We start from the raw sequence: 13,942 nt of genomic DNA, 5'->3' as shown, positions 1-13,942 counted from the left end.
TGGCAACACCTCCGGATGATGTCATAGCATCAACACGGTCCTTTCGGAATATAACGTATTTACGGAGAAAATTTGTGTGCTTTGAATTAAGGTGTGTTTCTTGTACACACAGCACTTTTGGTGAGTATTCGTGTAAGAGTTCTTGGATGTCGTCAAGGTTTCTGAAAAGGCCCCTGACGTTCCATTGTATAATTTGAGTGTTCATGGTGAATGTAAAATAGTGCTGTGTGTACGAAAAGCGAGTGGCTGTTTAGACAGAGTTTGACTTCACTTAACAGGGCCGTCACCAGGCCCTGTTATCGGCTTTTTTGTTTTCTTGGCGCGCTCCAAGGAGCCACGCCGCTCTTTCGGCACCAAGGGTGCCGACGTATCCATTGCCTCCTCGGAGGCACTGGATGCCCGCACGTGCGGGCTGTTAATTCGAATTTCGGGCCTCGCCTGGTGAGGTGAGGCCTTGAGACCGGAGGACTCTGGAGTCTCCGGTCTCTGTTTGGGAGTAGGCGGTGTAGCCTGGGCTACAGCCGCCTTGGGGGCAGGTGCCACAACCACCGGCTCGGTATGCGCGGGCCGGGGGAGTGGCGAGGGCTGGTGCGGCGGTGCCCCCTGACGCGCCGCATCAGCGTATGTAGCTCCATAGAATGGAGCGACTCTTCGCCGTGCTTCCTTAAATGTAATGTTTTCCTTCACCTTCAACGTAATTATTTCTTTTTCTTTTTTCCAGTATGTGCAGGAGCGTGAATATGCGGCATGGTTTCCTTCGCAGTTTACACAGTGTGGTGGTTGTTTGCAGTTCTCAGACACGTGGCCTAGAACTCCACATTGTGCACAAGTCTGGCGACCACGACACGTTTTGGAGCCATGGCCATATTTCTGGCATTGGAAGCAACGGCGGGGGTTGGGAATATATGGTCTCACGGATGTCTTTGTGTACCCAGTCTGAATAGTTTCCGGCAAATCGCTCGAAGCAAAGGTCAGTACTAAGTGTTTGGTTGGGATTTCCTTTTGATCTCTTCTGATCTTAATACGCTGTACGTTTGTCACGTTCTGGCTCTTCCATCCTTCCAGAAGTTCAGCTTCCGTCAGCTCAAGCAAATCTACGTCTGATACGACCCCGCGAGATGAGTTCATGGACCTGTGTGGCGTAATACTGATGGGTGTGTCTCCAAACGTTGTGAGGGTGTTCAGTTTATCGAATTGGTTTTGTTCACGTATTTCAAGGAGTAGATCTCCACTGGCCATTTTGGTAACCTTGTACCCGGCACCGAGAGTTTCGGTTAAGGACCTAGCCACTACGAAGGGGGATACTGTTCTGGCTTGCTTGTTAGTTTTTTCACAGTGTATAACATGGAATCGAGGAAAGGTTTGTCTTGGCCGCATGAAAAATTTGATATCTTCGGTGCGTACCCGCTTTGAGGAGGCACGATCACTTAGTAAAGGGAATGCTTTGTGCATGCTAATTGTATGTTGTTCAGTAGCGTTGGCGGCCACCCACCACGGAGCCCAACGAGGGGACGCTGCAGGTTTACAGATGCTGAAACCTGCAGACGCCAGCCGTACAACGCCACTATAACCCAATGCGCCTAGACCAAGGTAGGCTATTTGCACAGGGTTAACCCTAGCCGCCAGGAAGTTTGGAAGTAAACAGAAGAGAGTAGAAGACAGGACAGATAAACAGTAAGAGATAAAGACGAAGATGTAGGGAGAGAGAGATAGGAAAAGGCGACTGCCGATTTCCCCTGGGTGGGTCAGCCCAGGGGTGCCGTCTACGTGAAGCCGGGGCCAAAGGGGTGTGTTGCCTCTGCCGGGGGGCCTTAAAGGTCCAATCACCCAGCGTCAGCTCAACCCCCAGGATCCCCTTTTCCCCGGACACGGCAAAGCCACGCACGGCTAGGCGTGGGAGGGAGTCAGAACTCCCCCGTTAGCTCGGGTCCGTGGTGTCGCTACACACCAAACGCCTACTTGTGCAGGCGCCCCTGCGGGGCTCTTGTTTTCTTTCGTTATGAGAAAATAGTACACATCCTTGGCGCGCTTCATTCATAGTAGCAGCTCACTCTGGCGTAGTGTTTCAGCCAAGTATTCACGTCTTCAGTTTTACCTGAGAATATTCGTGATTCACCCGCCCAGTAGTTAGGTTGTCGAGGTCGACGGCCACCTTGTGTCATGTCGTTGACACTGGTTGATGCAGCAGCGCAGCCCATCAATGGGCTTGCTGTGTCGTCGGTCATGCAGATGTTGTCTGGTGGTAGCCCAGCCAAGCGTCCGCTTTTTCGAAGGTCTTCAGCTATGTGGTCCAGGACAGCGAAAACTCAGCACCTCCACCAAAGCTTTTACGGATGTGATGGGTTTATTTGCACTGAAAAGCCAGTGCTGAACCGACACTGCTCAACAGCCATCGCTCGAGACCATCCTTTCTGTTCTTCTTTTGCGCTCTTTCAGTCTGGGCTACAGTATATTCAAATACAGTCGACTCTCGATAATTCGAAGTCGATTAATTGGAATTATCGGTTAATTGGAAGTGTAGTGGGGGTTCCGTCAGTTTTGCATGCAGTTAAACAGGAAGAAATTCTCGGTAATTGGAAGCTAGACGTCTGAAATTTTGGTTAATTCGATTTTATTTTCAATCGAATACCCGAAGGAAATCGTAATGTTTGTTAAATTTTCTATTTTTGAAGTGCTAAATAACAATGCGTGTCCGACCGGCACCCAAGGGTATCGAGTTGACCACAGCGCCGTAGCTCAAAGCGTCAGCTGATGGCATCGCAGTTGCATGCAGCACCTCAGATCACGAACCAGCTGCTCCGGCGGTTCCGGTTCCGAACCTCATTGTTAATCTCGTTACGGTCATGTGCGGACTCAGCGTTTCCACGTGCGACAAAGCTTCACGTGCATTTACTATGGCAGCTCGCGAGCTTGACGTTGATGGTCTCCTGCCAGCTCTCGGCGACGTCCCTTTCGAGGAGTACATTGCCACTGACAGTTCAGCAGAAACGTGCGGTGCACTGTCAGACGCTGAGATCGTGGAGATGGTTCAGCCCAGTGAGGCTAGTCACGAAAATGAGGTTGACAATGACGACGCCGCAAGTGAGCCACTACCGTGGGCTGCTGATGTAGCCGCAGGCCTTGCCCTCGCGCAGCGGTTTTTCACTGCTGAGAGCAACGCCAAGGAAGCACTCTGGCACATATACAGCCTGCAGGACTTGCTTTCTGCTGCAAGATTCCCCAAACAGAAGCAAACGGCAATCACAGATTTTTCTCATAAACTGCTTTGAAATAAATGTATTTTTCGTTCATTGTGGTTAATTGGAATTCCGCTTAAATCGAAGTTTTTCGCGGTCCCCGTGAACTTCGTATTAACGAGAGTCGACTGTATATGGTAAATTGATTCAGAAACACATAAGGACTGGCCAAGAATGTAGAAGAAAAAATGGGCAGTGTGCAAAAAAGAAAAATGAAAGCAGAAGCAAACGATAGTGCAAAAAGCAAATTTCCCTCACCAGTGGCTTGCCATCCTTGCCCATTTGCTCCTTTGTTCGGCGAAGCAGGACACATTTCATCACCACGGCGAGTGCCTCAGGCCCTGCAAGTCAATGGGGGGAGGACACAATACACAATTGGAATAGCCCATTACAGAAATTACATTTCTAAACCTAGCAAGCAACAAGGTGTCGAGAGGTAATAAAAACTAGGCGTGTGTTAAAAGTAGACTTCAAGTTCGAAGCGAATTAAAAAAAACAAGTGATTTGGATGATCAATTTCGAATTGAATACAAATAGTGTTCACAGTAAATTACCAATTTTTAGGACTTCCTAGGAACTGAGAAATTGTCTGCAAGATCAGGCTGTCCAAAAAAATTAATTCATGCTTTTCAACTCCGCTCAAGTGGTCAAATCACCACCCATGTTCAAGATAGCTTCAATGGCTCCCAGTACACTTATCAGACTTTTTGGTGAGCATCCAGGCTCATGTGAATACATACAGCTTGTGCCGCGAACCCCGCTTAACTATTTAGATGAGCGCCACCCATACCGACAAAGGGCAGGTTATCTCTCTCGCACGGGGCGTTTGGAAGCGACAACGCGGAACAAAAAAGTGGAGGAAAAGCGGATCGTCCAACTTTAACCGATTCGTGTGGGCATGTAAATGATGCGCTACTGCACAAAGATCTCCATTGACATGCAATATATGCTGCCATGTGCAGCCGATCGTTCCTAATTGTGTGCGGCACATTACCAACTATGCTGACTCCATCATTGCTGGGGCACGTGCAAGCTGTAGCATATGCATGTGTTTGTCGTGAAGGTGTTCACTATGCCCACTCAGCTCCTGACCACACAGAGCAGCGATGTGGCTTTCCTCCATTAAAGCAATGCCTCTGTGTGGTAGACTTATCAATCTCGCACAAAGAGGCAACACAAACGGCAATCTGGTGCATTTGGGTTGTCGCCCATGAAATGCATGCGGTATGCTTACAACTGCACGGGGCCTCATGCACTACCGAGCATTTAGCAGAAGATGCCTATCATAAAGAACTGTGAGCGATTAAGTCGTACTGGCGAGTTTGCCACCTACCACCATCCCGAGAGAACATAAGTGTGAAGTTTTATTTTAAATAACAGGGTCATCGTCAGGCCCTCTTATCAGTTTCTTGGTTTTCTTAGCGCACTCCAGTGAGCTACGGCGCACTTCCGGCACCTGAGGTACCATGTGTGTGTGTCCATTGTCCCATGTGAAGCACTGGACGCCCGCGTATGCGAGCTGCTGTTGTGTTTGCGAACTCATCTGGCGAGATGTGGTCTGGAGACCTGAAGACCCTGGGGTCGCCTGGGTCTGTGGCTTGGTAAGTGGAGCAAACTTGGCTTCCTCAACCATGGGTGCGGCCACCACAGACGATGGCTCTTTTTGTGTGGGCCTGGGTAGTGACAGACAGTGATGCGGCGCTGCTTTGATGCGCCGCATCAACGTAGGTTGTGACATGAAAAGCCGATCACCTTCGGTGTGCTTTTTCGAAGGAAATGTTTTCCCGGACATTCAGTGCGATGTCTTTTTCCTTCCTTCATATTGGAAAAGAACGTGAATTCATCACATGGTCTCCGTCAGAGTTTACACAGTGTGGGATTTTATTGCAGGTCTCCGAGGCATGGCCTTGGGCACAACACTTTGCACATGTAGGTTGGCCACGACAGCTCTGAGAACCATGACCGAACCTGTGACACTAGTAACATCCGCAAGGGTTTGGTAGATAGAGTCTGATCGGTTTCCTAGTGTAACCAGTTTCTGCTGTCTGTGGTAGTTCGCTAGTGGCAAAGGTCAATATCAAGTGACTCGTAGGGATTTCCTGATTGTTCCTTCGTATGATGATTCGCTTCACACTGGTCACATTCTGTTCTTTACAGCCCTTGAGGAGTTCAACCTCCATTAGGTCAAGAAGGTCTGTGTCAGAAAGAACTCCACATGCGGAGTTCATTTATCGATGGGGTGTTACACTGACAGGAATGTCGCCCTATGTTGGAACGATTAATGTCGCCCTACTGGAACGATTGGGTTAGTTGCCGGGCCCACAAAGTTATCTTCGATCTACGCAGAGGCCCCGTTTGCGAAAAGAGCGCGCTTTTCATGCACTGCTAGGTATAACTGGAACACTTGTTAGTTTACACACATTCGTACCTGTGAGCATGTATCAAGCATCGCTTTTTTTTCTTTAAACAGAGCGTTACGTGTTGAGCGGTAAACGTTGTTAGTTCGCTCTCGTCTTGTGTGTATTGTTTTCGTGCGTCATTTGTGCGTGAGCAGTGCGCTGCGCGTTTCGATCTGCTTGCCGTTCTCAGTGCGACATTCCAAGTTGTTGCTGTCGCATTCATTGCTTCGCCCTTGCAGCGAAACTGTGACTTTTTTTTTTTCGCATTTACTGCCTTTAGTTTACCGCTGCGTGCCCTCGGAGCTCGTAAATCGGTATCGCGCCGCCGCGACCACGTTGTGTGCGGCGGTTGCGGCAAATGGTAGTTCTTTTTTCAACCCCGTGCACTTTACTGTGGACGCGCCTTCAAAACAAAGTCGTTTTATACCGTATACGATCGTATCTGCCGCGGTTTTGTCCGCACGGTTTGCAGAAAGCAGCATTGATTTGACTGGTTGAGCGTTGCATGCACACACACTTTCAGGACTCTTGTCAGTTATACAAGATCGCGTGAAAAGCGACCACGGTTTCGTCGACAGTCGTTGTGGCAACGGCAATCACGCACACTGTAGAAGGCAGTGCATGCGCCGGTCGCACGCGTACTTCCGAAGCTTCGAGTACGCTGCTCTCGGCTTTCGTTCGTTGATTTCCATACTAAAGTTTGTATCAAGAGCCGAGATTAGGAAATGTGTTCGGAACATTCAAATTTAGGCCCGATAGACATAATGGAATTTCGCTGAAGAATTTTACAAACTCGTCTCTACCGCAGTTTCGCATAGATTTTACTGTACGTTTAGATGAACGCTTCTAAAACTCATTCATAATAAAATGGGGTAGATTCGAAAAGCTTGGAGTGGACAGAGCTGCTTTTTTGTCAAGGCGGCCGGATCACGCACAAAAATTTCCATTTCCGGGAAATTTTCATGACAACCGTACAAACGGAAGAAACGATCCAAATCTGGGAGTTTACCGGCTAATCCGGGAGACTTGGCAGGCATGTCATGACCTAACTAACCTGCATATGATTTCTTTAAAATTCAAAGAAGGCCTCTATTCAAATTCGCCCCCCCCCCCCCTTTTTTTTTTCATTCAAAGTAAGTCGAAAGAACTTTGAGTAGCAGGAGGTACTGACTTTTGGTATGATGCAAGTGATAACCTGTAAAACATATAACATTTGAAATTTTTTATACTTACACCATATAAGCCATCTAACAAGCTTTTTAGCTTAAAATATGATGAATCGATTTGAGGATAATACAGTCGAATATCGATAATTCGAACTCGAAGGGGCCCAAAAATTTGTTCGAATTAAAAGAAGTTCGAATTAATGAAAGCTAAATAAACGGAGGGCTCTCCATGCAGCGGCACATGTGCATTGAGCTAACACACGAGGGGGAAGTTTCAGAAGAAATTGAAATTGAAATTGAAATTTATTCCGCAACAACAAAATACATGTTACGAGGAGGGCAGGTAAAAGCTGTGAGAACAGCTTGAGAAGCCCTGACCCCCTAGTACACAGGGTAGCACAGAAAGACGTGCGGCTAAGGACAACCAAAATAAAAGTGTTTCACAATGTGCACTAAAAAAAGAAACAATGAAAGATCACAATGAAAGATCACCGAGGTAGTCGCTAGATCACATTATTATATAAACACTAATCGCAATTTTTTTGGTGATATGCTAGATATATCAATGTTATGTTCCCTAATTATGCGGTTTAGAAGTGCAGGCAGTTGAAACTTTAACATTTGATTACCGTATTTCGTTCTACATTTTGATATGTGCCACACTTCAGGTTGACGTACATTATAAGCAGGAAAATTTTTCTCTAACCTGGCTATTCTAGCAATCGTATCATTATTTTTCAATAAACCGAACTTATATAAACGGCTTAGTTTATAATCATATATTGATGCAACCTGAATGATGTAGTGTTTTTTAAACAATTCTGCTGTGTGGCTGCGATGTGGTAATTTAGAGGCAAGACGCAAAGCTTTCTTTTGCAAGATGGTAAGTTTGCAAACGTTTACAGTTGTCGTTGTGGACCATACAAGAAAGGCATAATTCAATAATGAAGAAAACAACGAGTTATATATGAGCATGTTTACAGAAACAGGAAAATAGTAGCAATGACGGCGCATGACGCCGATTATACGAGATAGTTTAGTAATAATATGGTTCACGTGATCATCCCATGTCATGTTTTGTGAAAAATACACGCCTAATGATTTAAAACTTTTGACGACTTCAATTTCTAAATTATTTAACGAAATGATGGGAAACTGAACTTGTGTGTGGCGGGGGTGAAATAAAACAGCTTTTGTTTTTTTTATGTTTAGTTTTAGAGAGTTTTCTTGGGCCCATGTGTTAATTTTAGACAGTGCGTTATTCGCTCGGCTACCTAGATCGCTGCTACATCTGCTTGAAAAAAACAAACTTGTGTCGTCAGCATATATAATGTAATGGGCAGATTCATCAATACGAACTATCTCATTAACGTAAAGTATGAAGAGAAACGGTCCCAAAATGCTTCCCTGCGGGACGCCTGTTTTAATGGATTTTGTTGCGGAATGTTTGCCTTGAATTACGACGAATTGAGTTCGGTGTTGCAAGTATGAAGTGATTAATTTGTGTGCAACGCCTCTTATACCGTAATGGTCCAACTTTTGTAGGAGAATTTTATGATTAATGAGGTCAAAGGCTTTTGAGAAATCAAGAAAAAGACCGAGTACCATATTTCGGGATTCAAAATTCTCTAGAATGTATTCTTTTTGTGCCAGTAGCGCGAGCTCAGTAGATTTATTTTTCCGGAAGCCATACTGCGCTGAAGTAATCAAGTTGAACTTGTCAGTAAAAGAGTTCAAACGTTTCAAAATTATTTTTTCCAGACCCTTAGAGAATACAGGTAGAATCGATATAGGGCGGTAGTTGGACATGTCATTTCTGGGACCCTTTTTATAGATAACTGTCACTTTTGCTATCTGCATGTTTCGCGGGAAATGTCCTGTGGACAAACATATGTTAAAAATGTAGGCAAGACAGGGTGCTAGTATGTCAATAACATACTTAACAGGTTTCATCTGAATATTGTCCGCGTCAGTGGCTTTGCTATTACTGAGTGTCAAAAATGTCGCTACTAATTCACTCTCTGAAATTGGTTCTAGAAATATTGTTTGGTTATTTCGAATATTCATATATATTAAAGAAGTACTACTGGTTGTAGGGCCGCCAACTGACAAAAAGAAGTCGTTAAATGCATCAGCTAAATCAGGCCCTTGAATTTCTGTACCATCTTTCACAATTTTGGTTAATTCCTCCGGTGGATTATTAAGCGTACTGTTAATTGCCTTCCAAACGTTTTCTGTACGCCCTTGCGTTGAGTTAAACAGGTTCGAATAATATAGTTTCTTTTCATCACGAAGGCGTTTGGTGACAAAGTTTCGGTGCTTTTTAAATGCTTTGAGGGCTTCAGGGGACTTACTCACAATAAATGCCTTGAACAATTGGTCCCGCTTTCTTATAAGCTTAAGGCATTCTTTATTTACCCAAGGTTTCCGACTTTTTTTAAATGTTTTAAATGACTTTAGGGGAAAACATTGAAGGTATATTTCGGTGAACTTGTTCATAAATAAATCGTATGCCAAATTGGCGGCACTCGCTGCGAACACATTGCTCCAGTCGGTTCTGCCTAAGCGCTCTCTAAAGAGGGTTAGTGTTTCAGGATTTATAAGTCTATAGGAAAATTCTGCACGCACTTGTTTGGGTACGTTATTGAGTTGGTTAACAAACATAAATATAGGCATGTGGTCACTAATATTGTGAATCAAAGTGCCAGCCGTAACAAGGGAAGTATCAAAGTTTGTTATAAAAAGATCTAAGAGTGTTGATGACTGTGAAGTGATTCGCGTAGGAGCCGTTATAACATTTTGACAATAATGCGAGCTTAACATTGATTCAAGTTCTAATTTAACACTGCTCTCAGCTAACATGTTGATGTTGAGGTCACCACCTAAAATCAAGGCATATTTTTTTTCACTCACAAATTCTAACAGTGAGTCTAAAAAAGAAAAAAACAAACGGACATTATTTGATGGAGGGCGGTAACATACACAAAACACTGATGTACCACATCTAACAGTGAGTATTTCATATAGAGGAGAAATGCAGGTGAATTCAGACATCAATTCACAGTCTATTTTACTTGAGATTAGCATAGCTACGCCACCACCCCTTTTGCCTGTGCGGTTCATGTAGTATGATTTATAAGTTGGAAACGTAAATACATCATCTTCCGAAGCAAACCACGTTTCCGAAAACATCACAACGTCAAAATTTACTTGTGCTTCACTAAAAAAATATTCGAGCTCATCCTGTTTATTCCTTCCCGATCTAAGGTTGAAATGAACGCAACTGAGGCTTTTTTCACAACAAGTGTCATACAAGTTTTTAAGATTAATAAGGTCTATAGGTGCGGTTAAGGGAAACATGTTAAGACGAGTATCAAAAGAATATCAGGAAGTAAACAATGCAATGCGGGGTAACAGTATCACAGCTTATCAAGGTCACCCAAACGACGAATGACAACCGCGCTATCACCCTCTCTTTTCCTAACGAGAATCTTGCCGTTGCAGTGCCATGAAAAACGATAGCCATTGTTCTGTGCCCAGTCTTTTGCGTTGCGCAGCAGCTCTCTGTTTTGACTTACATTTATTCACAAATCATAGGACATCCATTATTATTTGAAGTAATCGGTGATACGCTTGCCTTGCAGCGAGTCAATCAATTTCGCACGCAGCTTGCAAAGCATTTCTACTTCGGTTCCTGGATTCTCCTGGCAAGAGAAATTGCGCGCGAAAATGTCCAGCGCCGACACTTTCTAAAGCAACGGCTGGGTAGCGGAGCCTGCCGCTCTCCACTACGCAGCCGCAACTTGGCCAGCACGTGACGAGAAAGGAGGAGTGTCTCCAGCAAGAAAGAAGCAGATCAGCATTTGAAGAAAAAAAAAAAAAAAACTCCACGGCAGTTTTTTTTTTTTTTGCTCTCTTCGTAGGCGTCATTGAAAGAAGGGTTATGTGGCAGGGACGAGAAAAGGAGAAGCGTGGCACAGGTGCGTGACAGACCCCCCCCCCCCCCCCCCCTCAAGACGCAGATCCGTGCTCCCGCAAGGGGCTTCCTTTCCTTCAGCCACACATTCATTCAACCCAGTGACATCGTTCTTTTTTTTTTGCCTCTTTCTTTTTGCGCGCGGCGTTGGAAGGAGAAGGGTCTTTACGTGGCAGGGACGGAAAAGAGAAAAGCGTGACATGGGTGCATCGCAGATCGGCAATTGAGAGAGAGCAAACATTCCACCACAGCCTTTTCTTTCCTTTTCATTTCCTTCGCGGGCAGTGTTGAGGTGTCGCAGGAGCCGTCGTGGGATTAGGCCGGGTGTTGATAGCATTTTCGGAGCGCGGTGTGTTCGAATTAACCGTCGGAAGTGCTTGGGCGTTCGAATTACCATGCATTTTCGCTTGTTAGAATACAGTTGAGCCTCGCTACGATGAACGCGCTTCAACGAAATTCCCGCTACAACGAAAAATTCACGGTTCCCCGTCAGCAGTTCATAGGAGTCAATGCATAAATATTGTCACCACAACGAACACTTTTTCTTCTGCCATCTCGCTTCAACGAAATTTCACGATGCGATTCCAGGCTCAGATGTTTATTGCTATACAGTAAACCGAAAATTTAACATTTTGATGCATTTTCATAACCTGAAAATACGCCGACGAAGTCTAAAACATGCATTGGCACCACAAGAAACCACCGCTAAGGTGGCTAGAATTAGGAGGTGTGAAAACCGGCCGCTCCAAGGTGGCTCCTGCTCGCGAGCCTGCAGTGGTGGCGCTGCAGTCGGAGGCACTGCCAGCTTTCTCCGTCTCAATGCACCCGCGATGGTCGTTTCAAGTTTTTCACCAATACAAGAGTTTCGTCAAAGTAAATATCACACAGCAATTTCAACAATTATAAATACACGCATCTTTTGCAGAACGAACATTTCATTAGAGCGAAGTTTTCAACGGAGCGTCATTCAGACAGCACCACTCTTTATATGCTTGGTGAAACCAACACGGTTTTATTTTCTATAACATTGACCTATGTCTTAACGGAGTCAAAAAAAAGGTTGCTTTAGCGGAGCATGCTACCTTTGACAATGTTAGTTTGCCATCATTACCTTGTGCTAACCCGCGATAGATTGTGACAACGTTTGCTGCTAAATCTGCCTAGACAGTCCAACTTCCCGAGTGCAGTTACGCATTGCCATTTTCTCAATGCTGGACTTGTATTACACTTGAAGCAGTATTCTGAAACATGAGTAGAAACTGAGACAACACTTAGTTTTATGGCTGCAACAAAATTTATTATGGTAAGTCACTAACGGACATTTTTTTTTTACGTGACACAGGGCCTCAATCGCTTGACTTTTTTCTCGCTTTTTGCTTGGTTCAGACCCTTCAAAAAAAAAAACTCGTCACGCAAAATAATCTGACCCACTGCCAAAATAATTTGCCCACTGCTTTGTTTAACTATTTGCAATGTTCAATGCAGCCAATTTCTGGAAACTGTTTAGAGATCATAGAAAACTGGCTACTAAATTCGTATGCAGGTGCACCGTGCTAAACACATGTGTCAACTTGGCTTCCATAGTCTCTACCAGGTGTTACAGAGACTCTGACGAATACAGAAGTCCCCTTAGATTCCAATCCCAGGCCTAAAACAAGACCACATTGGTTTTTTTTTTCTTTGTAGGCGCCCTTTAATTTTTTAAGGGCAAACACAACAAAGTCGTCGCACCACATGGAACACAAACGATGCTGAGGAGCACTTGCAGCGAGTGACCAGCAGCCTCCCCCGGCCTACGCTGCACCTGCAGTCGGCTCCGTCCCGCTAGTAGCCGAGCTAGCAGCAGGGCCTCCGATCGCCGCGCTAAATTACGACCTAGCGGCGATTGCGCGCACCGCGGCACCGCTCGGCAAGGGAAACACGGCTTGATTTTGACACGTTCTCATTTTAGCCGCCTACCACTGCTGTTCATGAAGCATGGGCACCGCCATTGCTCGATAGCCATGGCAACGAGACTGCCCTGCTTTGCCAAAAGGAGGGCAGCCTCATTGCCATCACTATCAAGCAATGGCGGCGCCAATGCTTGCTTGACAGCAGTAGTTTCTGGTGGTGTCAACGCGTTTTTTAGACTTCATCGACGTATTTTCAGTTTCTGAAAATGCATCCAAATGTTAAAAATTGGGTTTACTGTATAACCGCAGACGATCCGAAGCTGAAGCTCAGTGGCTTAGTTCATAGTTTCTTTCACGCAGCTGCTGAGTGCATCTGTGGAATGATGCCTTTTCTGATTCCAATGGTTATCATTTATTCGCGCTTGGTCAGTAAATAATCAGAGCGGCTGTTCCTCTGCATGCATGTTAAGAATGGAATAAAATAAGACGAAAGTCACGGCTCCACGATAACCTGCTGCCATCTCGGCGTTTTGACGGCGGACAACTGCTGGTGTTGACGTGTTAATGCAACTGTTTAGTTCGTTAACGAACGAGGTTGTAGTCATTGTTTCAGCGTGCTTTTCACCACGGCCTCGCTATGCATGGGTGAGAATCGCGGCGTGACGCTGCTGGGATAAAATGAAAAGCAGCAGACACTTTTTGAATTTTGAGAATAAACGTTACTTTGTTTTGTTAGTTCAGATCGGCTATAATTTTTCGATTTCAGTGCAACGAATTTTCGCTTTAACGAAATTTTTTTCCGCGCCCCTTCAGTTTCGTTGTAGCGGGGTTCGACTGTACACGTAGCTTTGACAGGACCTCATTAAGAGTTCGAATTAACCGGAAGTTCGAATTAGGCGTATTTGAATAAATTACATTCAAATGTATGTTTATTTAAAGAAGCCCTGCAACATTTTTTCAAGTAGTCATGGAATAGGTTCACTAAAGAAGCCTTTTGCTTCATGAATTCCCCGGCGCGAAAGTTTTTAGAATCTGCCCAGTACAAGCAGAGGTGCAAAGATTTATCACACACTGTAATTGCATTCTCTCTTCTTGATTGATATGTGGGGTTTAACGTCCCAAAACGACCATATCATTACGAGAGACGCCGTAGTGAAGGGCTCCGGAAATTTCGACCACCTGGGGTTCTTTAATGTGCTCCCAAATCTGAGTACACAGGCGTACAACATTTCCGCCTCCATCGGAAATACAGCCGCCGCAGCTGGAATTCGAA

The 13,942-nt window shown here is 45.1% G+C and overlaps 1 protein-coding gene across 5 annotated transcripts in view; it reads right to left on the bottom strand.

The window, feature by feature from the left end:
• The window catches only part of LOC119178658 (transcription termination factor 2-like), a 123,429-nt gene that overhangs the window by 46,554 nt on the left and 62,933 nt on the right, over positions 1 to 13,942 (bottom strand). For all 5 annotated transcript variants that reach the window (XM_075869572.1, XM_075869558.1, XM_075869552.1 and 2 more), the window contains one exon: positions 3,495 to 3,577. In XM_075869572.1, coding sequence (XP_075725687.1) covers positions 3,495 to 3,577 — 83 coding nt within the window. The remainder of the gene's footprint in view (positions 1 to 3,494; positions 3,578 to 13,942) is intronic.

Source organism: Rhipicephalus microplus, chromosome 1 (assembly GCF_043290135.1).
Source record: "Rhipicephalus microplus isolate Deutch F79 chromosome 1, USDA_Rmic, whole genome shotgun sequence".
NCBI classification, from domain to species: Eukaryota; Metazoa; Arthropoda; class Arachnida; order Ixodida; family Ixodidae; genus Rhipicephalus; species Rhipicephalus microplus.
Note: the sequence above shows the minus strand (reverse complement) of the source record. Positions and strands in the feature narration are given on the sequence as shown.